At 43.4% G+C, this 18,134-nt stretch overlaps 1 protein-coding gene across 4 annotated transcripts in view; it reads left to right on the top strand.

The window, feature by feature from the left end:
- Window positions 1-4: 4 nt before the first annotated feature.
- Window positions 5-18,134, top strand: part of LOC309642156 (uncharacterized protein C10orf143) — a 40,091-nt gene continuing 21,961 nt past the window's right edge. For all 4 annotated transcript variants that reach the window (XR_014253007.1, XM_082423247.1, XM_082423246.1 and 1 more), the window contains exon 1: window positions 5-146. Coding sequence is in view for 3 of the 4 variants with exons in the window: in XM_082423247.1 (XP_082279373.1) it covers window positions 78-146 (69 nt within the window). In the remaining variant the exon portion in view is untranslated. The remainder of the gene's footprint in view (window positions 147-18,134) is intronic.

Consider the following 18,134-nt stretch of genomic DNA (forward strand, 5'->3'; position numbering starts at 1 on the left):
CGCGGCGGCGTGGGCCGGCAGCGGCACCTTGCAGCCTGTGGGGATGAGAGGCTGGGCGGACTCGGGCCTGGGCCCGTATGGACCCCCTGGCGCTGGGCCGGTGGCGACGGCGGAGGCCAGAGGAGCTGCAGGTTCTGGGGGACGCGGTGAGTCCCCCGGGGCCTGGGCCTTAGGAACGGGAAGGTGGCGGCTCTCAGCGGGCCCCCACTGGGCCTCGAGTCTCCTGGCGCCGTGCCTGGGAGGAGGCCCGGCGGGAGTGGGTCACGCTCACTTGCTGGGGCGGAGCGTAGTGGGCGGGGCCGCCCCTCAGGCCGCGCCTGCGCAGAGATGCGAACCCGGGCGCTCAGGAGCAGTGGAGACGTAGGGTCCCTCAGATGTGCGCGGGGCTCCCTGCAAGGTCTCGATGTCTAGGTCAGGGGGGTGTCCCGCGTTCTGCACGCCGCTGTTCCTAAGTCACGCCTCCACGTGCAGGCGCTGGGCTGGGTGTGGTATGGGTGCCGGGTGAGTAGACACGCCAGTCCTTTGCTGTGAGAGCAGGGTAAGAGGTGATCAGTAAGGGGGGGTCCGGGGCCTAATCAAGCTGGGGTGGGTGGGTAATCGGGTCTGTGTGAGGCTTGAAGGGGAAACAGTGTGGGTAGGAAGCGCGTAGGCTTTTAGGGAACTGGAAGAAGTCCTGTGGGATTGGAGCAGGAGGGCAGGGCCTCTGAGCTGCGCTCTTGTCTAACACCTCTGCCTGCGAATTGCTGTTTCTCACTTCATCTCGTTTATTTCCTTCTAAGAGCAGCAAGGATCTGCCACCATACCGAGCTTCTTAATTGTTTGTCTGCTTCTTCTGGACCTACGGGCTCCATAAGCACGGGGTGTGCCTTCTGAGTTAACGCAGGCAACGTTTTTCTCAAATGTTTTGCACAGCATAGCAGGAGTGACGAGCTTTCTACTCTGCAGCATGTTTCCTCACCATCCACTGCCTGACCACGAGCCAGTATCACTTATGTTCTGTGACAGTGGCGCCGCACTCCCTTGTGCCATATTACAGGGCATAGGTTAAGCTTCTGCAACAGAGGGACTTCAAACCACATTGGCTCAAACCGGATAGAAGTTTGATTTTCCCGTACATTACAGTATGGAGGTGAGCCCAGGGCCATGGAACACAGAGCCGGTAAATATAAGTATGGGACTGGTGATACCCAAATCAAAGACATCCAGGGACCCAGTTTCCTTTTGTCCGTGGCTTCACCACTCCCTGGGTGTTGTCCTCCAGACAGTGGGAAGTAAATAGTGGAGTGACACGATCATCCTGACATTTAAAGAGCTAACTCTTTCCACAGAGCAGCTCTGTGGGAAATGAAAGGGATAGTGGTCAGAGGGGAGGCCAGGAATAAATAGATCGTGAGAGGCGACAGAGGTTCAGACAGAGGGGAGTGAGATGGTGGCAGTACACAGACTTGGCTGTGTAATTTGGAGGAAGAACAGTCAGGTCTTGCTGGTGGAGTGGATGTGGAAGGAAACATCAAGGGAGGAGTCCAGGTGACTCCCAGCGTTGTGACTTGGACACCCGGATATGCAGTGGTGCTGTCATTGAGGAAAGATTGACGTGTGACCGCAGGAGAAGATGAGGAATTCCTGTTAGGCCACACTGAGTTGTGTGTCTTAGAGACATTTAGCAGAGGTGTGGCAGATACTGCCAGTCCTTGAGTGGCTACCACGTGGGTTATCAGTTTCACCACAACCCGTTATTATACGCATATTACCAATGAGGAAACTCGGGTACAGAGAGGTTAATCAACTGGCCTAAGGGTACACAGCTAGCAAGTGGTGGCAGTAGGTCTTAAACCCCACTGTCTGCCTCCGGAGCCTGTGTTTTTTTTTGTTTGTTTTTTAAAAAAATTTTATTTATTTATTTATTTTTGGCTGTGTTGGGTCTTCGTTTCTGTGCGAGGGCTTTCTCTAGTTGCGGCAAGCGGGGGCCACTCTTCATTGCGGTGCGTGGGCCTCTCACTATTGCGGCCTCTCTTGTTGCGGAGCACAGGCTCCAGACGCGCAGGCTCAGTAATTGTGGCTCACGGGCCCAGTTGCTCTGTGGCATGTGGGATCTTCCCAGACCAGGGCTCGAACCCGTGTCCCCTGTATTGGCAGGCGGATTCTCAACCACTGCGCCACCAGGGAAGCCCTCTCCTGTAATCTTGTTAGTGTCCTGATCATGGTAAGGTTAGCTAATGTGGTAACACGTGTAGCAGTTAAATATCAGTAGTGTTTATCATTTCCGTTGGGTAGCTGTTTTTTGAGCATCTGTTGTATATCAGGAACTGTTCTAGGCTCTGGAAGAAGAGACGTGAGGTTCTTGCTTAGGTTGACCCTGTGACTCGGGGCGTCCAGTGCCTGGCTCCTTTCAGTCCCTGCCCACCACACTCACCATTCCTTTAAGAACAGAAGTTTCTGCCTAGAACACCTGAAGATTCATGTCTACTCAGCCTTTCATCTCCTTGAAGACTCTCCTTCCAAAAAAGCTCTGTGAAGAGCGAGTTCTCTAGGCAGAGCCTGAGATGCCTGGGCTCACGTCGAATTGATATTTTTTTCTGGTTTCATCTGAGTTGATCCAAGATCCCTTTTTCCAGCTTTTGATTCCTAGGGATAAGTGGCCATTTCCTGTGTTGTAATTTCTTTCCATTCTTTGTCGATGTCCTTTAGAAATGAAATAGAAGGATACATTAATTCATTGGCTATTACAGGGTTTTTTGCCTATCATTTTTCTTTCTTTTTATTTATTTTTTAACAACATTATTGGGGTATAACAAACTACAAGTATTTAAAGTGTACAATTTGGCTTTTTGGCTGTTATAAATAATGCTTTTATGAACATTCATGTTCAAGTTTTTGTATGGACATATTTTCATTTCTCTTGGGTATATACCTAGTGGTGGAATTTCTGGGTCATATGGTAACTCTCTAACCATTTGATTAACTGCTAAGCTGTTTTCCAAAGTGGCTGCTGCATTTTACATTGCCACCGGCAGTGTATGAGGGTTTCAGTTTCTCTGCATCATCACCAACACTTAATCTGCTTTCTAAATTGTAACTATTCTAAGTGGATGTGAGGTAATACCTCTTTGTAGTTTTGATTTGCATTTTCTTGATAACTAATGATGTTGAGCATCTTTTCATGTGCTTCTTTGGCTATTTGTATATCTTCTTTGGAGAAATGTCTGTCAGATCCTTTGCCCATTTTTAAATTGGGTTGTTGTCTTTTGATTATTAAGTTGTAATAGTTCTTTGTATATTTTAATACCAGTCCCTTATTGGATACATGATTTTCAAAGTTATTCTCCTATTTCCTACCCCTGTTTTTTCCCTGTAAGTCATAGTTTTAGCTTTTACATTTAGATCTACATTCCCTTTCAAGTTAATTTTTAAATATGGTGTGGGGTAAGGTTCCAACTTCATTCTTTTGCCTGTAGGTATTAAGCTGTCCAAGCACCATTTGTTGAAAAGACCATTCTTTCCCCCCATTTAGTTGTCTTGGCACCTTTGCTGAAAACCAGTCCACTGTAAATGTGAGGGTTTTTTCCTGGATTCCCAGTTCTGTTCCATTGATCAGTATGTCTGTCCTTAAATCAGTACCATACTGTATTGATTACTGTAGCTTTATAGTAAGTTTTGAAACCTGGAAGTGAGAGTCCCCCAACTTTGTTCTTTTTCAACATCGTTTTTGCTATTCTGGGTTCCTTGAATTTCCATAGGAATTTTAGGATCAGCTTGTCAATTTCTGCAGTCAGCTGGAATTCTGATAGGGAATGTATTGAATCTATAGATTAATTTGAGGAATATTGCCATCTTAACAATATTAAGTCTCTGATCTGTGTACATGTGATGTCTTTCTAAGTTTCATTGATTTTTCTCTATTGCTTTTCTATTTACTGTGTCAATAATTTTCACTCTCATCTTCTTTATTTCCCTTTTTCTTATCATGTTGGGTTCACTGGTTCTTTTGTTTCTTGTGACTGAAGGTGGATTCTGAGGTCACTGGGTGGAGGCCTTTCATGTTTTCTAATGTAGGCACCAAGTGCTGTACATTTCTTCTTTAGTGCATGTTATGTTTTGTTTTTTATTTTTTCAGTTCAAAACGCTTTAGAATTTTCCAATTGATTTTTTCTTTGATGCATTTATTATTCAGGAGTGTGTTATTTAGTTTCCAAATATTTGGGGATTTTCTAGAGATCTTTGTTACTGCTTTCTAGTTTAATTCCACTGTGGTCCAAGAACATACTTGGTGTGACTTGAATCCTTTGAAGTCTACTGACACTTTTTTCTTTTTCTAAAATTTAATTTAATTTAATTTTAAAATTTTATTGTAGTAAGAATGCTTAACATGAGATCTGTCCTCTTAACAAATCATAGGTGTACAATCAGTTATTGTTGACTGTAGGTACAGTGTTGTACAGCAGGTCTCTGCTGATGAATAACTCTCCATTTCCTCTGCTCCACAGCCCCTGGTATTTAGCATTCCAGTCTTCGTTTTGTGAATTTGACCATTTTAGATACCTCGTATAAATGGAATCATGCAGTACTCGTCTTTCGTTGTCTTGCTTATTTTGCTTAGGATAATGTCCTCAGTGCCCTTCCATGTTGTTGCATATTGTGAAATTTCCTTCTTTTTAAGGGCTGAATGGTATTCATTGTTTGAATATACCACATTTTCTCTATCCATTCATTTGAAATGGACATTTAGGTTGTTTCTACATCTTGGCCATTGTGCATAGTGCTGCAGTGAACATGGACATGCTAAATATCTCTTTGAGATGTTGATTTCAATTCTTTTTGATAAATGTCCAGAAGTAGGGTTGCCAGATCATATGGTATCTTTAATTTTTTTGAGGAACCTCCATACTGTTTTTCCTATGAGATGACTTCTTTATGACTCAAAATATGGTTAGTCTTGGAAAATGTGTATTCTGCTGTTGAGTGAAGCGTTCTATAAGTGTCAGTTAAGTCAAGTTGGTTGATAGTTTGGTGCATATCTTCTGTATCCTTAACAATTTTTTTCATGTCCTATAATATTTTTAATGTTCTAACAGTTTTTCTGAGATGATATTGAAACCTCTGAATATAATTGTAGATTTGTCTTTTCTCCTTGCACTTCTATAAGTTTTTGTTTCATGTACTGTGAAACTCTTATATGCATATACATTTATGAATTGTATGTTGTCTTGATTAAATGACTCCTTTGTCATTATGAAATCACCTTTTATACCCCTGGTAACATTCTCCATTCTGAAATCTATTTTGTCTGATATTAGTGTAGCAATCTTAGCTTTCTTTGGATTAGTGTTAGCATTGTATATCTTATTTCACCTTTTTACTTTTAATCTATTTGTATCTTTGTATTAAAGTGAGTTTCTTGTAGACAGTCTATAATTCGGGTTTTTTTGTTATTCAGTCTGACAATCTCTGCCTTTTCATTAGAGTATTTAGTCTATTTACTTTTAATGTGACTGTTGATATAATTAGATTAAAGTCTATCATCTTGCTTTTTGTTTTTTATTTGTTTTATTTACTTCTCCTTTTTGGTTTAGTAAGATTTTTCTATGATTTCATGTTATTTCCTTTGTTGACTTATTAGCTGTAACTTTGTTTTTTGCTTTATGATTTAGAATGTGCATCTTCAAATTGTACAGTCTGTCATCAGGTGGTACCATACCACTGTACACGTAAGAATCTTACAATATACACTTCCATCCCTCTCCTCTCTGCTTTTGTGCTCTTGTTGTCCTACAGTTTACCTTGATATATGCTGTAAACCATACTATATTATTACTATTTCTGCTTAAACAGCCAGTCATCTTTTAAAGCAGTTTCAGTAACAATCGCAAAAACTTACTGTTTGCCCACAGAGTTACCATTTCCAGTGCACTTCATCCTTTTGTGTAGATTCGTATTTCCATCTGGTTTTATATTTTGGTTTTCTTCCTGAAGGAATTCCTTTAACATTTCTTATAGGACAAACCTACTGGTGATAAAAATTTTGACCTTTTGTATGTCTTTATTTCACCCTCATATTTGAAAGATATTTCTACCACATACGGAATTCTAAGTTGGTAGTTTTTTCTTTCAGTACTTTAAAGATGTTGCTCTGCTGTCTTCCTAATTGTTTGTTTCTAATGAGAAATTTGCCGTCATCCCATCTCTGTTCCTCAGAATGTAATATCTTTGGTCTTTGTGTCCTTTTAGTTTTCTCTTTATCAGTGGCTTCGAGCAATTTGCCCATGATGTTCTTTGGTATAATTGTCTCCATGTTTTTGTGTGTTTGGGGTTATTGAAATTCTTGGATCTATGGGTTTATAGTTTTCCTCAAACTTGGGACATTTTCAGCCATTATATCTTCAAATATTTTTTTCTGTTTCCCCTCTCTTCTCTCTTACTGGGGCTCCAATTATACATCATTTAAGCTTCTTGAGGTTATACCACTGATGCTCTGTTCATTTTTTAAAATCTCTTTTCTTTATTTTCAGATAGTTTCTATTGCTGTGCCTTCAAGTTCACTAACCTTTTTTTCTGCAGTGTCTAATCTGCTGTTGATTACATCCATTACTTTTTTTTTTTAATCTCAGACATTGTAGATTTCAACTTATAACATTTGATTTGGATTTAAAATATCTTCCATATCTCTGTGTAGCATTCCAAACATATAGAATACAGTCAAAATAACTTTCTAAATGTCCTTCTCTGCTAATTCTTACATCTGTGTCAGTTTGGGGCCAGCTTTGATAGGTTGTTCTCTTCACTATGCATCATATTTTTCTGCTTCTTTGCTGGTCAGATATTGTGAATTTTACCATATGGGGTGCTGGATATTTTTAGATTCCTATAAACATGCTTGAACTTTGTTCTGGGTCACAGATAAGTTACTTGGAAAAAGTTTGAGCCTTTGGATCATGCTTTTAAGATTTGTTAGGTGAGACCAGAATAGGGCTTGGTCTAGGGCTAATAATTCCCTACTCCTGAAGCAAGATCTGTGTACTCTGCCCTCTGCGTCATGAGTCATGAGGTTTTCCAGGTTTGGTGGCAGGGTCAGACAGTATCCCCAGCCATGTCTGAGCACCAGGCACCACTGTTTCTAATCCTTCCGTGTGGCTCTTTTCCTGCCCTTGTGTACTTTCTTTACACGTGTATGCTGGTCAGCACTCAGCTGTATGTGTGTGGATCATCCTGTTTCTCCCTCTAGGCCACTGTCTTTTCTCCAGGGCTCTGTCCTGTGAGCCCCCAACATGCTCAGCAATCTGTTATGAACTCAGGGAATCCCCCAGGCTCTGCCTCGGTTCCCCTTGCCAGGCCGCAGCCTGGAAACTCAAGGCAGTGAGGGAGGGCAGGTATAGGGCTCAGCCCGTTTGTGTCCCTCTCTCAGGGGTCACTGTTCTTTGTTACTTGTTGGTCAGTGCCTTGAAATCTGTTGTTTCATTTATTTTGTCCATTTTTGGTTGTTTCATGCAGGAGGGTGAATCTGGTCCCTGTTGCTCCATCTTGGCCTGAAGAGCTACTTGCATTATTGATTCAAAGCTTATAGAAAGAAGTTGCAACACACACACATATACTTAGTAAAGTTAAGTTTGAGGCACTCCTTAAACAGTGCAAGAATGTCAATTGTGAATGCTTTCTATCTGTTTTGACTTAGAATATTTTAAAGTTTGTGTAGGTTGTGCACTGCAGCAGCAAAGTCACTGCTGGCTAAAACTGCTAACGATGTGAATGTTTTCTGCACAGAATTTAGCTTGTCAGCCCTGGTGTGACTTTATTTAGCTGTGCTGTGTGGGTTCTTCTGCAGGTTGGAAGGTGTTCAGGTGCACATTCTATTGGCAGACATGTTTTTCCTTCTGGGTACACCTGCACACAGGTCATGTCTTCAGTCCAGGGATGAGCAAGCTTGAGCTTTGTGAGAGGGCAGGTAATTTTGAGTTGCAATCTGGAATGTTTTTGATGTAGCTGTTGAAATTTAGATGTGAGTAAATTGTAAAATTCCAATCTGCCATTTTCACCAATTCTTGGTATTATGAATAGCTGCCCCTAAATTAGAGGACTGAGGATATTTTATATCCACTCTTTCTCTGGATAACTTTTAGATCTACCTTTGCTAACACTTGAAAAATTATCCAGTAAAGCTAGTAGTCCTTGTAGGCAAAACCACTTAGACATATTGACGGCTTTAACTCCATCCAAGTTATTCTATGGGGTTGAACTTACAAAGTGAGAAAATTCTGAGTTAAATTTGCTTGTTTCGTCCTGTAGGATGTAGGTTTTATAGCTCATCTGCTGAATGAGATCCCCACTGTGAAAATCTAATGAACAGGGACTTCCCTGGTGGCGCAGTGGTTAAGAATCTGCCTGCCAATGCAGGGGACACGGGTTTGAGCCCTGGTCCGGGAAGATCCCACATGCCACGGAGCAACTAAGCCCGTGTGCCACAACTACTAAGCCTGTGCTCTAGAGCCCACGAGCCACAACTACTGAGCCCACGTGCCACAACTACTGAATCCCACGTGCCTAGAGCCCATGCTCTGCAACAAGAAAAGCCACTGCAATGAGAAGCCCGCACACTGCAACGAAGAATAGACCCCGCTCACCGCAACTAGAGAAAGCCCACGTGCAGCAACGAAGGCCCAACCCAGCCAAAGATAAATTAAAAAACAAAACAGAACAAAAAATCCTAATGAATAGTAGCTGATGATGTGGATCCCTGACAAAGCCCTTTTGTTTTGCCTTTCTGTGGCCACTCTTTTCATTCTGAATAATTATAACCCACTCCTCAAGAAACAAGTTATTTATTTCTCTCACCTGTCTTTTAGTTTAGAAATCATCTGTTGAGCTACTTCGTATTGTCTGGTCTACTCAGTTCAATTGTATTCAGCTATCCTCCCATCTTGAGAAAGGAAATTTATCAATCATAATTCACCTTCAGTTATAACTCTAATACAGATACTCATACTGCCAGCTACACATAGCCTCAATCATTTCTAGTTTTCAGCAGATTTCTTTGTACATGACACAGAAAAGTCAGAATGAGGTTAGGTCAGTCAGGAGGTACTTTTCCATGGTTTGGGCCCTTTTAGGTGTCTGTTGTGTTCAGCAGTGACCCATGGAGGACCATGACCTGGTGTCTGCTTCTCTAATTGCCAGGTGCCCAGAACCAAGCGAGGCACCCAGTAGGTGTTCAGGACCTACTCTGTGACTGCTTAATGTGGAAGAGCGTGTGTGTGTGTGTGTGCGTGTGTGTGTGTGTGTGTGTGTGTGTGTGTGTGTGTTTAACTGCAAAGAAATGAAGGGAGGATTACATTGATGCATAAAATTGTTGATATTTTCAAAGTATCATTTATTTAGGGAAAATTATAAATCAGCTGAGTGCAGTGTGCCCCTACAGGACCATGCCCGTGGCCCATGACTTCTTGGATTTCCCTTTTCCGCTTATCATCAAGACCACATTGATTAGTGTTTTTAAAAGTGTACAATGAAGTGATTTTTCGTCACTTTAGTTGTGCAACCATCACCACCCAGTTTTAGACTGTTCGCTTCACCTCAGAAAGAACTCTTGTGCCCGTTTGCAATCACTCCCGTTCCCACCCCCACGTCCAGTCAAGTGCTGATCTACTTTCTGTTTCTCTGGATTTGCCTTTTCTGGACATTTCGTGTAAACAGAATCATACAGTGTGTGGTTTTGCAGCTGACTTCTTTCACTTTCATAATGTTTTTTGAGGTTCATCCATGATGAAGCATGTATTAGTAGCTTGTTTTTTTATTGCTAAATAATATTCCATTGTATAGATATACCACATTTTGTTTATTTATTCATCAGCAGATGGACATTGGGGCTGTTTTTCCTTTTTGGCTATTATGCATAGTGCTGAGAACTCAGAAGGGTCACATAGAGATCATTGTGTGGACATAACTTTTCATTTCTGCTAGATAGATGTCCCTGACTAGACTGGCTGGTTCCAATGGTAAATTTATGTTTAACTTCCTAGAAACTGCCAAACTGTTTCCCAAAGTGGCAGTAGCATTTTGCACCTCCACTGGCATCCTGTGAGTGTTCTGGTTTGTCCACATCCTCATGGTGTCTGTCGTTTTGATTATAGTTATCCTTGTAGGTGTGAAGTTAGGTATTCACAGCAATATAAATTTGCATTTCCCTAACGACGAACGATGTTGAAGATCTTTTTATGTGTTTATTAATCATTTATATCTTTCTTGGTGGATTGTCTATTCAGGCTTTTTGCCCATTAAAAAAATAGCTTTATTTATGTATAATTTTAAATGGGTTCCCGGACCCAGTTCCAATGTGTGTGTGTGTTGGGGGAGAGGCTTGCCCACAGCAGTTCTTGGACACCAGTAGGATGTCCAAGGATTCAGCTCAATCCTGACACTAACTACCCAGGGACAGCATCAGATCCCACAGGTAAAGGGCTCAGTCCCCCAAGGCTGCCCTGCACTTCAGATGCCCGTCGAAAGCTCAGGTTGTTACCAACTGGCTATAAATCAGAGCTTCCCACGACCCCCTCCTTAGATTCAATTAACTTCCTAAAACAGCTCACAGAACTCAGGAAGCCCGTTTACTCACTAGATTACCGATTTATTGTAAAAGGACGTTGAAGGATACGAATCAACAGCCAGATGGAGAAACACATAGGATGAGTTCCTGAACAAAGGAGGTTCTGTCTTCCTGGAGCTTGGGGCCTGGCACACTGGTTGTGGACGCGTCTGGTTGCCCATCCTGGAAGCTCTCCGAACCCCCTCCTTCTGGGTTTTGTGGCGGCTTTGCTATGTACGCATGATTGAACACTGCCTCTGCCCCTCTCCCCTCCCCAGAAATCGGGGTGGGACTGAAAGTTCCATCCATCTAGTTTTCTATCTTGTTCCTCAGGCAGCAAGTCCCCCCACCCCCCAAGTGCTTTTCAAAAGTCACTTCATTAGCATAAACCCAGTCGAGGTGGAAAGGGGCTTGTTATGAATAACGAGACACCCACTTCACCTTTATGGCTGTGAAGTGGTTTCAGGAATTGAGGACTAGAGACCACATATTATGACAGAGAACACTCACATTGCTCTAATCGCTTGGGAAATTCCAAGTGTTTGGGGAGCTGTGATCCAGGAACCACGGACAAAGACCCAGGTATATCTGAAAAATACATTTTGGTCACCTGAATGACCATATATATATTTCTTATAAATCACAATATTGCAAATTTATATACCGTTAAGTCCACTCTGTTAAAGTGCACGAATCCGTGGTTTTAGTGTACGTACAGGGTTGTGTAGACATCATCATACTCTAAGTTCAGAACATTTTCATCACCCCAAAAGAAACCTGGTACTCATTAGCAGCTACCCCTCCCCCAGCTCTGTCTCTTGATTTGCCTGCTCTGGCCAATTCATATACATGGAATTACACAATATTTGGTCTCTTGTGACTGGCTTCTTTCACTTAGCATAATAATGTTTTTAAGGTTCATCCATTTTGAAGCATATATCAGTATTTTATTCAGTCTTGTTTCTAAATAATATTACATTGTATGGATAATACCACATTCTATTTAACCATTTCTGTTGATGGACATTCAGGTTGTTTGCACTTTTGGGATTTTATAAGTAATGCTGCTGTGAACATTCATGACCGAGTTTTTGTGTGGACATATGTTTTCATCTCTCTTGGGTGGGTACCTAGCTGTGGAATTGCTGGGTTGTCAGCTAACTCTGCGCTCAACATTTTGAGGAATCACCAAACTGCTTTGTAAAGCAGCTGCACCGTTTAAATTCCCACTAGCAACAAATGAGTATCCCATTTTCTCCACATCCTTGCCAACACTTGTTTGGATTATAACCATTCTAAGTGGGTGGGGAGTGGTATCCCATTGCGGTTTTGATTTGCCTTTTTCTAATGACTAATGATGTTGAACATCTTTTCATGTACTTATTGACCATATGTATATCTTTGTTGGCAGAATTACTATTCAAATCCTTTGCCCATTTAAAAAATTGTGTTGTCTTCTTGTTGAGTTGAAAGACTTCTTTATATATTCTGGAGACAAGTCCTTTAACGTGTATATGGTATGTAAACAGTTTCTCCAAGAATGTGGCTTGTCTTTTTACTTTCTTAATGGTGTCTTTTGAAGCCCCAAAGTTTTCGATATTGATCAAATCCAGTTTATCAATTTGTTTCTTTTACGAGTCACGCTTTTGGTGTCATATCTAAAAAAATCTTTGCCTAACCAAAGATCACAGAGATTTTCTCCTATGTTCTCCTCTAAAAATTTAATACTTTTGGTTCTGACATTTAGCTCTCTGATCCATTTTGAGTTCATCTTTGTGTGTGGTGAATGATAGGGCCCTGTGTTCCTCTTTGTGCGTATGGATATAGAATTACACCAGCAGCATTTCTTATGAAGACTCTTCTTTCTCCATTGAATAGTCTTGGCACTCTTGGCACAAAAGTTAGTTGACCATAAACGGAAGGGTTTATTCTGGACTCTCAATTCCATTCCATTGATCTGTTATGTGTATCCCTGTGCCATTACCACACTATCTTGATTACTATAGCTTTATATTAAATTTTGAAATATTTTTCATACATTATTGTAAAGTTTTTAGTGTTGCTTTAGTGTATGTTTCAGTCTTGTCTCTCCAGTTAGAATGAATGCACACTGAGCCCCAGCTCTGCCATCTCAAATCACCAGGCAAGTTACCTGAGGTTTGTGGACTTCATAGAAATAAAATTCCCTATCCTTCCTACGTCGCAGAATTTTTGTTTGTTATTGATGCACGGACTTCCCTGGTGGCACAGTGGTTAAGAATCCGCCTGCCAATGCAGATAGAACCCTTCCTGGACCAGGGTTCTGTCCCACTTGCCGCGTAGCAACTAAGCCCGTGCGCCACAACTACTGAAGCCCATGCGCCTAGAGCCCGTGCTCCGCAACAAGAGAAGCCACAACAATGAGAAGCCCGCGTACCACAACGACCCGCTCGCTGCAACTAGAGAAAGCCCACATGCAGCAATGAAGACCCAAATGCAGCCAAAAAAACCCCAAAAAAACAGAACACGTGCAGAAACACTCCAAGCTGTAGTTTTTTATCATTGCAGGGACGGTTACTAGGCTCCACCTGCGGTGAGTAGATTTTTACAATTTAGGGCTATAGTGTCCTTGGTAAACCATGCAAGCAGAATTAATCCTCAGTCTAGAGTGTGCATTTGTCTCTTAACTGGAAGTAAAGAGTGGTTTTTCTTCACTCTCCTCTGCTGCCTTCCTCTAGAGAACCAGCTCTCAGTCATGCCTGAGGCTTACCCTTGTTCATCTCCTCATGAGGAGGTGATGCATTCTCTTCGCCGAGCTAGACTCGGTCCAGGGCGTGGATGCAGGCCTGTGCCCGGTAAGGTGAGGAGTCTTCTGGAAAGGGCAGCTGAGGGAAGCGAAGCGCAGCATCTCGATGTCATGGTCCACATGGCTGAAGGCCTGGGATGCCCTGACAACATGGGGGTGAGAGTAGGGACCCTAGCTTCTGGCGTTTTCTGTAGTTTGCTCTGTGCCGCAGAAAGCAACCCCTCCCCAAGAGCACAAGGTCGTTTCCAAGTGTCACTGAGGGGGAAGCTCTGCTTGACAGAAACACGCTTTCTTTCTCAACGACAGTCTGTAGGCTTTATTAATCCTGTTCGTAAGCACTGACAGTTCTGTATCAGAGCTGATGGACGTCTGGATCAGCTATTTCAGCAAAAGTAAACTTTCTTTACTACGATAGAGTTAAAACTAACCTATAAAAAGAACTCAGCAAATTTTCTAATAACTAGAACTCAGTTAACCAGCATCACACATTTATAATACAAATGATCTCTAGAATAATCTCCATTAGTCAATAAAAATCCTTAAAATACCATTGAAATGAAAGTTGAGATTATTGTGTGTGTGTGTGTGTGTAGAGAATTACCTTTAATTGCATTACCAGCTTCTAATGATTTACACTGGCGTTCTAACTTAGAGTAAATATGCTTGACATATATTAACGTATGTATTATATATACTTAAGGTTCTTAAGAGCGCGCCACTTTCCTGCTGTGCTGACTGAGGAGGATACACGCTGTGTTTCCGTCAGGGCTCAGGGAAGTTGGCGCCTTTATCCTCCACCTCCTTCTCGAGCACGGAGTCGAGAAATGGGTTTCCAGAGGTGGCCGCGTGTCTGGCTTCAGTCCAGGGCAGAGCTGGCCCTCGACAGAGCCGGGCTGGGCGGTGCTCTGTGTGCTCCCTGTAGCTGGCTCACCCGCGTGTGCCCGGGCGCATCAGGAGAACAGCCCCCGTCTGGTTTCTACGAGCCAGGGCTGTGCACTCCGTTTCTGCCGGCTCGTAAAACCTTTACCCCCACCTCCCGTTCACCCCACTCACCAAGCTCGCCGGGGCCCCATCACGTCCAGTAAAGGAAAGAGTCCCGGCAGCAAAGGCATGACCTGCCTTCTCAACGGAGGGGAGCTTGTCTTTCCCAGACCTGCCAGCTGTGTGTCCCGTTGTTGTGGGAACGTGATGCATCTTTTATGCTTTAATGTATGCATCTTATCAAGCGTCTTCTCTTACTCAACCATGTTCCTGTTTCAGCTCCTCTCTCGCGAGGTTGCTGTTCGGTAGATCTTCTCCAGCTATTAAGTAATGGGGTCTTTGTGTATACTCAGGATTTTAATTTTGTTTATACAGAGCAAGAGTCTTTTATTTGGGTGGTACATCTTCATCTGCCTCTATGAAGGCTGACAGAGCCTCTGTAGTAGGGAGTGGAAGAGAGCAAGCCGCGCAGCACAGGCATCCCGGAGTTAAATGCCTCTGCAGCGTTCGTCTTCCTCTGGTCCAGGCCAATCCACGATAACTGGAATATTTCCCGAGTAAATGGTACGGATCAGTATCGTATCCGGCCAGCTTTCAGCAATCCACAGTAAATGGCAGAAAACATGGACAATTTAATCCACTCAGCTGGCTGAGGGCCACCAAGCAGGTGATCCCCACATTCCCTGGAGGAGCACAGCCCTCGCCGACCACCCCAGTGTCAGTGTGGCTCCCCCTTTCCCCTGCCCCGGGATTGGGGACCCAGCCCTGGCCACCTGAGTGCCGCGAGGAGTGTCAGCTTGTCACCGGCTGTGGCCCCAGGTCTGCTGACTTACTGTGCCAGATGTTGTTAGACCCCAGAGAGGAAGAGTTTAGAGTGTAGCTCCAGAGTGTAGACTCCATCCAGAAAGTATGGCTTGCGGCCGCAGTCACCCACCCACGCCCCTTTGCTTTCCTTTTTGGCAGGTGGTGTTAGGAAGGAGCGAGGGAGACAATGATACTGCAGTTACCAGCCTGTGATGTTACTGACGGGAAAGTCGCAGCCTGTGTGTAAGATGGCCCGGGCACACTTAGTATCTCCACTTCTTCCCTTTGCCCCGATGTTTTTTCCGCCGTGCCACCCAGCACGCGGTGTTCTGGTTCCCTGACCAGGGATGGAACCCGCACCCCTGCCGTGCAAGCGCGGCGTGTTAACAACCGGACCGCCAGGGAAGCCCTGCCCAGATTATTGGAGCTTGACAATAAACCCCTTTTACACATCGTGCTTCTTTTTGCAGTGTAAAGATTGAGCAGATCCTGAGTAACCGGAGATCTAGGTCCTTGGTCTTCTCTTCTTCAACACTTTGATCGACTCAGGTGGCACACAGAAGGCGGCGTCATTTCCAATCACAAAGGCAATCCGCATGATTACAGCAGTATTTGGCAGTACTTTGATACACTAGAAAACAACATGGAAATCAAATTACACGTAACAAGGGGACGTAGCAGAGCCTGCAGTTGAACTTAAAGAAGAACAAGGACACTCAGTGTCCAGCCACGGGACGGTGCTTCCTGAGGAGGAGACGCGGAGCTGGGGGCGCCGGCCTCGCGTGGACCCAATGCCGTGGTCGCCGGGTCTGCTCGGCTGACGGGGGTTTCTTCCCCGCAGGCTCAGGGCTGAGTCGTGGAGGTGGGGACGCGGCTCTCCTCTGTGGGTGGCGACAGGGCATTGCAAGTGTTTTCCATGGTTTGTTTTAAGAGGGATCTTGACGATTTAGGAACTCCAGGGCAGCGTGTCTAGGGTGGGAAGATTGTGGAAAACCTCAGATACGGGATAGTGAAAGGCAGTAGGAAAGTTTGGCTGGAGAGAATAGCTTAAAAAGTACCTGAGAGCTGTCTTCACACATCGGAAAGGATTTTTATCTTATACACCTGTCACTGTTTATTTTATGTTGCTCAAGAGGGAAAAATTAGAATTAGCGGGCTGTGGGAAGGCAATTTGGCTTGCATCTGTATTTCTAAAAGTGTGGCATACATGCCACAGCGGGTACGAGAGACTTTCTTACCTTCATTTTTAAAATTTTATTTCCGGATAGTTTTAGACTTACAGAAAGGTTGGGGGAGAAAAAAAAAAAACACCCAAATATAGAGAATTCATGAACACCCTTCACCTAAACAGCATACGTAATCGTAGTACAATTAGCAAACCATGAAGTTCACATTGGTGCAGGACGATTAACCAAACTACAGACCTTACTCCAGTTTCACCTGTTTTCCCACTAACATCCTTTTTCTGTTCCTGGATCTAATCCAGGACCCCACATTGTACTTAGTCCCGGTGTTTGCTTAGATTCTTCCAGTCTATGAGGCTTCCTCAGTCTTTCCTGACCTTGGCACTTTTTTTTTTTTTTAGCAAATTTATTTATTTTTGGCTGTGTTGGGTCTTTGTTGCTGCACGCGGGCTTTCTCTAGTTGCGGCGAGTGGGGCTACTCTTCCTTGCAGTGCGCGGGCTTCTCATTGCGGTGGCTTCTCTTGTTGTGGGACCTGGGCTCTAGGCGCGTGGGCTTCAGTAGTTGTGGCACGCGGGCTCAGTAGTGGTGGCTCGTGGGCTCTAGAGCTCAGCCTCAGTAGTTGTGGTGCACGGGCTTAGCTGCTCCGCGGCATGTGGGATCTTCCTGGACCAGGGCTCGAACCCGTGTCCTCTGCATTGGCAGGCGGATTCTTAACCACTGTGCCACCAGGGAAGTCCCGACCTTGGCACTTTTAAGGAGCAGTGGTCAGTTATTTTGCAGAAGAATGTCACTCAATTTGGTTTGTCCAGCATTTTCTGTCATGAGGTTGAGGCTGTGCATTTTTGGGCACGAATATCACAGAGGTGATGTTACGCTTTCTTAGCGCGTCCCATCGGGGGTCCATGATGTCAGGATGTCTCATTACTGGTGATATTAACCTTCGTTCTATCTCTGGATGAAGGTGGTTTCATCCCCTGTAAAATTACTGGTTTTCTCTGCGTAATTAATACATACCTTGGGGGAGATACTTTGAGACTGTGCCATATCCTACTTCTCCTTAAACCTTTGCCTACTGATTTAGCATCTATTAGTAAATCTTGCCTGAAATATTTTTCACTGTGGTATATATTTAATGATGATTTTGTCTTTCCCTCATTCATTTTACACTTATTAATTAGAATTCATCTGCAAGGAAGAACTATCCTTTCTCCCCCAGTTATTCAATTATTTATGTTTTGGTTAGCCTCACGGGTATTCTGTGGATTACAATCCACTGCTATTGTTATTTATTTTATTGCTTGAGCTGTTCAGCTTTGGCCATTAGGAACTCCTTCAGGTTGGTGCTATTTTTTTTTGATGTGCCCTTGTCCTTTAAAAAAAACCCAACTCTTTCTTATTTTGGGTGCCAGAAAATGTTTAAGGCTCAGCTTATATTTTCCTTGCTCCATCCCTGAATCAACCACTTTCCATGGAGCCCAGATTCCTTTAATGGGAGAATTATATTTAGAAACCAGTATCTAGGGGCTTAGGTGTAGTCTTGCTGCTAGGATGCCATTGTTCTCAGCAGACATAGCTAGGAAATGTATATGTTATATACATATTTATAATGTATACATTATAAAATACATATTTTATATATGTGTGTAAATGTATATATATTTGTATTTACATATATATACACACATCTATGTATATTTCTGTATCTCTATCTGGATATGTATTAAAAACCGTGCATTCATACTAATAATTCCATTTCTAATCCAGCACCCCTGGGTTCATTGTAGCCTTCTCCCTTTCTTTATTTGTAAT

The sequence above is a fragment of the Balaenoptera physalus genome (assembly GCF_965194825.1).
Source record: "Balaenoptera physalus genome assembly, chromosome: 14".
NCBI classification, from domain to species: Eukaryota; Metazoa; Chordata; class Mammalia; order Artiodactyla; family Balaenopteridae; genus Balaenoptera; species Balaenoptera physalus.